Genomic DNA, 11,862 nt, shown 5'->3' with positions numbered 1-11,862 from the left:
CCAGCCTGCCACTCTGCGGAGACACAGAGGGGTGGGATGGGGGAGGGGAGGGAAGGGAGGAGGGGATATTTTACATATACATAATTATGGCTGATTCATGTTGTTGTATAGCAGAAACCAACACAAAATTGTAAAGCAATGTTTCACCAATTAAAAAATAAATAAAATTAAAAAAAAATAAATTATCTCCAAAAAGCATCACAGCACCAATCCACATAGCCATCAGCAATGTATAATTTCAACAGTTTCAATGGACAATTGTCTTTGGGTTTTTTTCCCCATATAATTTAATTATAAATTAAACAATGTAACTTTTCAGTTCTCTGATGACTGGCAATCCATGTTTCCATGCATACAATGTACTGACATATAATTCACTGATTCTTTAATTCTCTCTTTTTTAAATACAGTAACTGTGCTAATTCTATTTATCTGTTAGGATTGATTGATTACTTATTTATTTGCTAAGTGTGTAATCTTTACATATTTACATATTACACATATGTAATTACAGTATGTGCCTCACGTCAGCTGTGAAAAGTGGTAGATGGTTCATCCACAGATGTGGTCTTTTATGACAAGTTCCACAAAAAGGAGAAGAGTAGATTCTGAAAGTAATGGGATGGGGACTTGCCTCACCTGAAGTCCTGGAAGGGGACAAATGATAAATGGACTGGCTACAACTGCACAGAACCCCACATTGCTTTCTTTTTTTTTTTTAACAGTCTTTTATTTTACTGATTTTTTTTTTTTTTTTAATTTTGCTGTGCTAGGTCTTAGTTGCAGCATGTGAGATTTAGCTCCTCAACCAGGGATCGAACCTGGGCCCCCTGCACTGGAGTCTTAGCCACTGGACCATCAGGGAAGTCCCAATAGACTTTTATTTTATTTTTAATGGAAGACAATTACTTTACAATATTGTGATGGTTTCTGCCATATATCAACATGAATCGACAATAGGTATACATGTGTCCCCTCCCTCTTAAACCTCCCTCCCCATCCCATCCCTCTGGGTTGTCACAGAGCATCGGCTTTGGGTTCCCTGTATCATACAGCAAATTCTCACTGGCCATATACTTTACATATGGTAAGCATGCTTCAGTGCTACACTCTGAAATCATCTCACCTTCTCTCTCCCCTACTTCGTCCAAAAGCCTGTTCTCTATGTCTGCATCTCCATTGCTGCCCTGTAGGTATGTTCATCAGTACCATCTTTCTAGATTCCATATATATGCATTAATATAAGGTATTTGTATTTCTCACTTCACTTTGTATAATAGGCTCTAGGTTTGCTTTATGCTGCTTTTCAATAAACAGCATTTGTAATATTGGGGGGGGTCTGTATCCATTAATTTTTTTTCTCATAGCCACAAATGTAATTTTTGCATCATTTTCCCCTTTGCTTTACATTTATTGGAGTATTTTTCATGTTAGTTTCATTTTAAATCAATAGTCCATTACATTTTTGTGATTACCAACTAGTAGCCAAGTAAAAGAAACTGAGATTAATGAAGCTTTACTATAAGAAAGATAAAATAAGAGTAACAAAGTAACTCTAATGAATTTAAGGAAAATGTTGTATTTGCTAGCCCTTGCACTCTGTAATCGGAGAAGGCAATGGCACCCCACTCCAGTACTTTTGCCTAGAAAATCCCATGGACGGAAGAGCCTGATAGGCTGCAGTTCGTGGGGTTGCTAGAGTCGGACACGACTGAGCGACTTCACTTTCACTTTTCACTTTCATGCATTGGAGAAGGAAATGGCAACCCACTCCAGTGTTCTTGCCTGGAGAACAGCAGGGACGGGAAGCCTGGTTGGCGGCCGTCTATGGGGTCGCACAGAGTCGGACATGACTGAAGCGACGCAGCAGCAGCACTCTGTAATGTGTTGTTAAAAACAACATGCTAGGAAAGATAATTATATATTTCAGCTCAGCACAAAAAGTCTGGAGGAGAATTAAAGAGCTAAAAATTCAGTAACCAGAGCATAAAAGTTGACAAATAAGGCACTCCTGTGACAAACTGCAGCATGCAGTGCTGGTAAGATTAACGGCAAAACTACGTTTCTTTCTTAACCAGTAAGAGGCTATAATAAAGAAGCAAGAAAAACATAACTCAGCAACTCCTATCTGCATCTATAACTTCAAATAAAAACAAAATTCTAAGACATTTTCTCATCATCCTGGGAGAATATTTATTAGAGTATCAGAGAAAGAGTGAGAAAGAAAAGTACATACAAAAAAAAGTTTTTGGCTCTTGTGTTTCTCTCTGTACTTAGGCATTACTCTTCAGGGTGCAGACTTTGTTTCCTGGAAGGGCTAATTTCAAAACAGATGTTTATTACTTCAAACTTAGCTCCCTACAGAGAGTGTAGCAGAAAAAAATTCATTCTGAATAACAGAGGGCCATCAAAAAAGTCTTCTACATAACTTTTAATACTCATATTAAAGATCCTATTTGGAGTTTATCATTCATAACTTCAAATTGACAGAGAAAATTACCAAATTCACTTTCTGACCTATCAATTTAACAATTAAAAAATGTGACGAACTCAGCTTTGATGATGCGATAATTACAAATTCAGAGACTGAAGGGAGCAAGAGCATCATCCTAACACTGGCCAGTGTACACTAAATATATCAACAGAACCAAACAACACCCCACTAGATATAAGAGAAATGTCTTCCATGGGTCTTTATAAAGAAGACTATATAATGTAAATACAATATAATGTATAATGTAAAACAATGTTCTCAACAATACCCCAACCATGAATACAATACACCTCACTGGATAATTACATTTAATGCTATAGCTAAAACACTGGAATGAATGAGCCCTAAGTAAAAAGAAGCTAGAGCCCTTTGTGACTTAACTGAAGGTCTGACACAGCAAATAACTGTCTTCTTGATAACCTTCACTGACACTTTCTAGTATGATCCAACTGTGTATGATTCAAGCAGCCTGAACAGACATCAATCCAAGAGTCAAGGCAGCGCTGCACAGGGTTTGGGGAGTGTCTGCCCTGGATCCTCAGAGCTGTCCTCCACTACCGAAGATGCGGTGCAAGCTGGTGTTAGGAGCAAAGCCCAGGAGTCAGACCACCTGCATGAGAACCCTACCTTTGCTCCTCAAAAGAAGCATGAGTAAGCTTTGCAAGTTGCTTAATCACACACTGCTTCTGGAACCTCATATGTAAAATGAAGATAATAATGATACCTACCTCACTATTATAAAAGTTAAATAACTTGTTATAAAAGATAGATACATTAATGGAAAGTATTTAGAACAAAACCTGGAATATAGGATACTAACTATTATTATAAATCTGAAGAATTATGAAATAGTACAGGCTGGTTAATTTACACAGTTACAATTTAAATAAACAGAATCTAATCAAGAGTTTATTTACACTGATTTCTTTTAAACAAAGAGGCTCCAAAAACCAACACTGTGGAAACACAATAAATCTTGCCTTTTTTTGAATGGTATGAAATACTGTGTTTTAGTGATGATTCATAAAAAAGCATAGTGCATGAATCATACACTTTTAAGATCTTTAAGTAGTATTGTTCTTTTGCTATGTTCTTCATCTCCACTATTCTGCCACATAAATTTACAGATGATATACCCACAGCATCTATATTGGACAAGTTAATTTTATTAGGTAAATGGACTGAAAATTTTTAAAGAATCAAATTTCTGTAAATTCATTGTTTTAAAAAACCATTCGGTCAAATTCATAGCAGTATACTGTAATATAAGCAAGAGGCAAGTAGGATTCAAAATAATTGAATCTGACAGGCAATGTATACTCACTTTCGCTGTAGCAGAAGGCAGTAATCAACTATGACGGGTACCATATCCTGTAGAGAAACAATAAAGAAAGCATCAGAACCACATCTCTGTCCAATGGCCCCCTGCATAGACACAACACATAATAAAAGTAGTCTGTTTCAAGTACTGTTGGGAGAATATAACTTGGCACTATACTTTCGGTAAGCAATTTGGCATTCTATGTCAAAAGCCTTAAAAATGTGAAAACTCTTTTACCCAGTAATTCTATCTGGAAATATATCCTAAATACATTTAAGAAGGAAAAAAAAATTAATGTATTAAGGTATTCTCTACAGCTCTATAATAAAAGAAAGGGGAGAAGGAGGCAGACGGGAGGGAGACATTAAAATTAAATATACAACATGGGAAAACAGTTAATTTGCTATTTAAATAAAATATTATGTAGATATTGTAAGTTAATAAAGAGCATATAACATTATAACAACACTGAAAATACGCAATTATCTCACACTTTTGTAAAGAAAATCCGCAAGGAAAGAAATAGATCAAATAAATAATATAATACGGTTAGTTCGTCCCACTGGTGGCTCGGGTGATTAAAGTTGTCCATATTTTGCTACAATCCTCCAAACCAGCTATTTTAAGGTTGATTTAATTTCTCAGTTTCAAAATATTTTGATTTTTTAAAATTCATCATATATAGACTCACATCAAGCAAATGGCAACCCATAATTTTGGCCTTTTTAAAGAGAAATCGTTTGAGGAAGGAGCAGTAGCTTATTATGACTCGAACTTGTCAAGTACTCAAGCATTAACATTTCAGCAGTGCTCTTTCATTTCTGTTAGCTGAGGAGCAATGGTTTCCTTTAAACATCCTGGAAAGCTTAGGTTATGTGCAGAAGAATATCCTATCAGAAGAGAGGAGATGCTATGTGAAGAAGAGAATACCACATGCTTAACAATCCTTTGACAAAAAGAACAAAAACTAAGGAATCCTTATTATCTGAACGAAAAGCAAGCAGAAGTAGGACCTATGATTCTAAAAGACTATTCTTGCGCCATCCATCCTGCTTCCTTATCAATATTCCTCATGACTACATTAGAATCTTACTTAGGTTCTTCAAAAACAGAAACTAAAGCCATAGATTTGAATCATGTTAAGAGCTGTATTAAGTCTAAACCCTGAGTGAGAATACAGAGTGAGATGAATAATCTCCAGGAGAAAACAAAACAAAAAAAACTTCTTAGAAACATTGGGGAAATTTAATAAACACTCTTAAAAATACATAGTTGAGCTCCCCCTGCCCCAAAATAGGGGCAATACCCAGGGTTTAAAATTGAAAAGGGAACTGCAAACTAAAACAATAAGCCCTGAGCTGTCACTCAAACTGGCTTATAAATTTGTTATTCATATAAGAGCTTGGGTTTTAATGTCAAACAAGCTGAGGCCTTGATTCTTACAACATAAAGAAATGACACAAAGACCCTCCTAAAACCAGGATTCTTAGAAGATGCCTCCTTAGTGAAAGGAAATTGGGCAGGGGGGCGGGGAATGCCTATAGGCATAGAAAGATCACAAGAAATGCTGTCTGTCTCTGCCTGGATGCCTGGACTCAGTGGGGATAAGTTTGTACTCTCTGAGAATTTATAAACAAGATCCTGCCTATAGGTAGATTTGGGACTTGAATTTACACTATCTCCCTAGTATGGGAATAATCAAGCCAAGAAATGAACATAAAAGGTGATCCTGAAGAAAGGATACTCCCAGGGCACTTGAAAGAAGAAAATTCCAGAAACAGTATTTAACACAGGCAAAATAAGACCTGAAAAAGTCCCACTAAAGATGTGCTCAAAATAAAAAATTTTAAAGCACCTCATGAAATAATGTATCATAAGTAAATGGCAGCAGAAACTACAAACAACAGAGGGAGACCCATAAAACTTCAAATATTATAATTACTAGGTAGAATTATTAAAGTATATTCAGAATTATTAAAGGCATAAAATAAGGAATTAAGTGCCTAGCCTAGTATTAAGTACTAAGGATAAACTACAGGGATAATGGAGAGTGAAACCACCAGATTAATACATGCAGACAAATCATTCTGTTGATTCTATAAAGGGAGGATCTGGAAAACCAAGACTGAAGATAGGTGGCTATTACAGTCCAAGATGGAAACAGGAGATTAAACTGGGGTAGTGAGAGTAGGCATAAAAAATGGCAGATACAATCAATAACCATAAAGAAAAACTGTAGAGGTTGGTGACAGACTGGTTGTGGGTAGGAAGGCATAAGGAGTCTATGAAACTGCTAAGTTTCTAGTATGAGTGATGGTTAGATGACGATGTCATGAAATGAGATAAGGAATAAAAGAGGCAGTGTCAGAAGGAAGAAGCTAAATGTAGCCTGGGCTACCATAATAGCTTTGAGGAACATCTTTACTTAGATGTTGAACAGTAAGCAATTGGATATAGTAATCTGAAACACCTGGGTAACAATCACACACTTCTAAGTTATGAGAGGAAATATTATACACGAATAAAACTGTCCAGCAATAACAGGGGGAAAAAACCAGTGAACACTGAACTACATCTTGAGGACGACCAATATTTATGACACGGTCAGAAAATGGAAACAAAATCCAACTCAGGAACAGTCACAAAGGTTTAAAAGTTAGAAGAAAAGAAAAAGAAAAAAAAAAAAAAGAGCATACATTCATAGATATCTACAGGATACAGAATTTTAAAAAGGAAGGAGTGATCATCACTGTTTAATATAGCACTGGGGATGAAAAAAGATGAACATTTTATTTTATTTATAGATTAGGATACCATCAGTATCAGTAGTAAAAAGGTGTTTTATCTTCGTGACTAGATGGTAAGCACAGTAATGAGTGAGAACCAGCTTGCAGAGAATTGGGGGGAGAAAGGTGAGAAAGGAAGGAGGAGGAGAGGGCGAGGAAGAGGAAGAGAAAACATCAATATATGTGTAACTGAAACCCCTGAATAAGAAAACTAAAACAATAGAACAAATAGTTCAAGATACAACCCAAGAAAACCTTCCTGAGATTTTTTTTTTTTAACAGTCATCAATCTACATATTACTAGTGCAGGAAAAAAAAGGCCTAGGATGATTATTCTGAGACCCAGTAAAATTACTGGATTACCCAAACTAAGTAGCCAGTAAATACGATGAATTTTGAGAGAGGACAAAAAAACACCTGGCTAGCCTCAGATTTTCCCACAGTAGTATTCAATGATAGAAGATAACAGAACAACATTTTCAAGATCCTTAAAGAAAGGCAAAATGCTTTTCAATATAAAAGCTAGAAACCAACAATGTGAAGACTCAACAACTCAAAAATCATTGTTCTCTTGAGGCTTCCCTTTTTTTTTAACTTCTTCCATATTATTTTACTTTTGGCCAAATCTTAACCAAATAGCCTCCATATCTGGAAAAAAAAGATGTGTCTTTTATTAAACATTTGTCACCTTCTGTTTAGAAGCCTATCATTTTATAGCAAAGAATGTGAAGCATATTCTTCTTCATGAAAGTAATATGAATTCAAAGAACATTTGAAAAATACATAAAGACATTTTAAAAGATAAAATGCCCTCCATAATTTTACCACTAAAAGAAAATATTATTTAAAATGATTATATTTCTTTGCCTTTTTCTAATCATTTAGCATAATTAAGATATCAGTTGTTCTCAAAGTGTGACTCATAAGAGGACCACAGGAGGTCTTCAAGACTCAAGAGTTTTGTGAAGTCAAACATTTTCCTGATATTATAATCTTAATAATAATATGAAGATTTCACTTTTATTATTCAGCATATTCACATTTGCAAATATAATGCAACAAGGGTCAGTTAAACTGCTGTCTTCTTAGCCCAAATCCAAGCAGTGGAACCAATCTATACTAGCAGTCATCATATTCTTCATAGTCATACCCTTAGAGGAAAGGGAAAAAAATTCCATTTTCACTCAAGATTGCCCTTAGGGGATTCCTCGGTGGTCCAGTGGTTAAGAATTCGCCTACCAATGCAGGTGGACATGGGTTTGATCCCTGGTCAGGAAAGATCCCACATACCACAGGATAGCTAAGCCCACCGCCGTATCAGGAGGAACCACCACAATAAGAAGCAGGCACATGGCAACTACAGAGGAGCCCCAACTCACCGCAACTAGAGAAAGGCCGTGAGCAACAACAAAGACTCAGTGCAGTCAAAAAAACAAACAAAGACTGTCTTTGATGAAGCAGTGCTTTTTATTAATTTTATTAAATCTCAACCTTCAAGGTACATTAAAAAAAAATTGTGTGTGATGAAACAAGAAATAGGACTAAAGCACTTCTGTTGCACAGCAAAGCACTACAGTTGTCTCAACAAAACCACTTGTGCGACTGAGTTGTGAGCTGAACCAATCACCTCTATCATGGAGTACGATGATTGACAGAAAAAGATATCTGTTCAGACTTGAGTGTATGACGAAAACTTTTTCAGAAATGGAACACAGTAAAGCTGTCACTTTAAGGGAAAAAAGGAACATGTTGCTAATGATTAAAATTCAAGCTTTCAACTGAAAATAAGAATTTTGGAAATCATATAGCCACCACTGTGAGCTTTACAGCTTCAGGGTAAAGACTTCACTGGTGAAACTGGAGGTGATTCATTAGCCCTTGGTTTGTTTTTTTTTTGGCCTCATGGCGTGGCTTATGGAATCTGTTTCCCTAACAGGAATTGAGCCTGGGCCCCCTCGACAGTGAGAGTGCGGAGTCCTAACCACTGGACCACCAGGGAATTAGTCTTTCTTGAAGGAACGGATTCAGCAGCCAAGAAAATGACTGGGAAAACTATAGCAAAAGCACTGGCGATCAGCAGGAACTACATTTAACTTAAAAAGTAAGCCTAAAACAAACAGATACCCTGACAGTAAGGAAAAGACTTACATGAAGACAAATTGGGAGGAGAAAGAAAAAAAGAAGGTTGGAGGGAGATTAAGTGGCTTCATCTGCATATTGGTAGTCAAAACACATCCTTTAAAACTCACAAACTTAGAAGTAGAAACATTTTTAACAGTATAAAAGATAATGGTTAAAATCTGGTACAGAGGAGGGATTGAGGAGGAAGAATAAAGAAAATTACGCTAAGGAGGAAGAATAAAGAAAATTGTGCTAAATTTAATAACAGAAAGGACCAATGCCTTCCCCCCCACCAAAAAATAGAGGATGACGAGAACTATACAATACTATAATTACAAAGGTAATCACTGGAATAAAAGACACAATCTTAAATATCAGAAGTACAGTAAAGTGGTAAAAGGTTTTCTTTTAAAAAAATAAAAACAAAAAATATTTGTTTTAATCCACCTAAGATTTTCAGATTGAAATCTGAAAAAAGCAAAAATCTAAAATCTTAAAAAAAAAGCCAACCCTCAAACTCCATGCAAAGAAAAACAGGATTGTGATCAGATTAAATGTTGTTTATCAGCTAAAGTAAAATTCAGGCTAAAATGGTATTGAGTGAGTAAATAAACCATCATGAAGATCAATTTCCTATTTCTATATGCCAAATTACAACATGATACGTTCTATATTAGACAGTGCTAATGCTCCTAAGGCTTAGAAGATGGCAGGAAAAGAGAGAAAAGAGTGCTGTAACAGGGCACTGTCCACGAGAAGCTGGGGTGATGAAAAACGAGTAAGGATTTAGGATATTTAACGATTTAAAAAATCTGACTGATAATGAACTATTTATTCTCTGTGAAAACACACAAAATACTATATTTCAAGTGCTGATGGAACAGTGGGAGCAATGAGAAGTGATCATACATTGGGCCACAGACACACCCAAAAAAACCCTAAATAATCTTCAAAATGTAGAATTAGTACACAAAACATTATCTGATCCCAATACAAAAAAACTAGAAAGGAATCATACATCAGAAAATAAATGTTCTTTCCACCTAAAAAATGAACTTTCTCTAAAACTCTTCAAAGAAGGAATACTAACCACATTTGAAGATTATAAAGTCAATAATGACAGTGGTACATACTGAATTGACTCTTTACTGACTGAGCCACCAGGGAAACCCACGAATACCACTCCGGTATGGAACTACCTGACCCAGGAAATGAACCAGGGTCTCCTGCATTGCAGGTAGATTCTTTACCAGCTGAGCTACCAGGGAAGCCCACTGAATTGATAGCTTTAAAGAAATCTATAAATTGACATTTTTAGAACTCCAACATCAGCAAAACATACATTTTTCTTAAACACACAGGACATTTACTAAGATAAATTATGTATTTTAGGCCATAAAGCAAGTTTCAAATTTAAAAAGATTCAAGTCATACAAAGTATGTTCTCAGACCACAATGAAATTAAATCAGAAATTAACAAAATAAGTAACAACAGAGATGACATCACTACAGATTCTCCAGATATGAAAAGGGTAATGAAAATGTCATGAGTTGTTGAGAATGATGAAACTTAGATGAAATGGCTGCATTTCTTTAAAGATAGAAAATATCAATGCTCACTCAAATAGAAATAGAACTACATAACCTTCTAAGAAAATGTACTTTAAAATTTTCGTACAAAGAAAACTCAAGACTTTGATACTTTCAATGGTAAATTTTATCAAACATTTAAGGAATAAATAATATCAAGTATTATAAGAATTATTATTAAAATCAACTCTTCCATAACACTGAAAAGGAGGTAATAATTCACAATTCTATGAAGTCAGTATAACCCAACACCAAAACCACACAAAGGCATCACAAGAAAACAAAACAGATTACCATTCTTTATGAACACAGATATTCACATTAGAAAGGATAATATCTCATAACCAAGCAGATTTACCTAAGGAATGTAAGTTGGTTTAAAACTCAAAAAATCAATATAAATCACCTGATTAACAATGAACTATGGACAGAGGTTCGTGACATTGTACAGGAGACAGGGATCAAGACCATCCCCAAGAAAAAGAAATGCAAAAAAGCAAAATGGCTGTCTGAGGAGGCCTTACAAATAGCTGTGAAAAGAAGAGAAGCCAAAAGCAAAGGAGAAAGGGAAAGATATACTCATTTGAATGCAGAGTTTCAAAGAATAGCAGGGAGAGATAAGAAAGCCTTCCTTAGTGATCAGTGCAAAGAAATAGAGGAAAACAATAAAGTGGGAAAGACTAGAGATCTCTTCAAGAAAATTAGAGATACCAAGGGAACATTTCATGCAAAGATGGGCTCAATAAAGGACAGAAATGGTATGGATCTAACAGAAGCAGAAGATATTAAGACGAGGTGGCAAGAATACACAGAAGAACTGTACAAAAAAGATCTTCATGACCCAGATAATCATGATGGTGTGATCACTCACCTAGAGCCAGGAACATGAAGTCAAGTGGGCCTTAGGAAACACACTACCAACAAAGCTAGTGGAGGTGATGGAATTCCAGTTGAGCTATTTCAAATCCTGAAAGATGATGCTGTGAAAGTGCTGCACTCAATATGCCAGCAAATTTGGAAAACTCAGCAGCGGCCACAGGACTGGAAAAGGTCAGTTTTCATTCCAATCCCAAAGAAAGGCAATGCCAAAGAATGCTCAAACTACTGTACAATCGCACTCATCTCACACACTAGTAAAGTAATGCTCCAAATTCTCCAAGCCAGGCTTCACCAATACATGAACCATGAACTTCCAGATGTTCAGGCTGGTTTTAGAAAAGGCAGAGGAACCAGAGATCAAATTGCAAATATCCGTTGGATCATTGAAAAAGCAAGAGAGTTCCAGAAAAACATCTATTTCTGCTTTATTGACTATGCCAAAGCCATTGACTGTGTGGATCATAATAAACTGTGGAAAATTCTGAAAGAGATGGGAATACCAGACCACCTGACCTGTGTCTGGAGAAATCTGTATGCAGGTCAGGAAGCAACAGTTAGAACTGGACATAAAACAACAGACTGGTTCCAAATAGGAAAAGGAGTATGTCAAGGCTGTATATTGTCACCCTGTTTATTTAACTTGTATGCAGAGTACATCATGAGAAATGCTG

General features: G+C 35.9%; 1 protein-coding gene across 4 annotated transcripts in view; it reads right to left on the bottom strand.

Moving 5' to 3' along the window:
• Window positions 1-11,862, bottom strand: part of VPS8 (vacuolar protein sorting 8 homolog (S. cerevisiae)) — a 302,860-nt gene that overhangs the window by 212,184 nt on the left and 78,814 nt on the right. For all 4 annotated transcript variants that reach the window (XM_010853860.1, XM_010853862.1, XM_010853861.1 and 1 more), the window contains one exon: window positions 3,819-3,865. In XM_010853860.1, coding sequence (XP_010852162.1) covers window positions 3,819-3,865 — 47 coding nt within the window. The remainder of the gene's footprint in view (window positions 1-3,818; window positions 3,866-11,862) is intronic.

This window comes from Bison bison, unplaced genomic scaffold (genome assembly GCF_000754665.1).
Source record: "Bison bison bison isolate TAMUID 2011002044 unplaced genomic scaffold, Bison_UMD1.0 scf7180017864333, whole genome shotgun sequence".
In the NCBI taxonomy this organism is placed as follows: Eukaryota; Metazoa; Chordata; class Mammalia; order Artiodactyla; family Bovidae; genus Bison; species Bison bison.
Note: the sequence above shows the minus strand (reverse complement) of the source record. Positions and strands in the feature narration are given on the sequence as shown.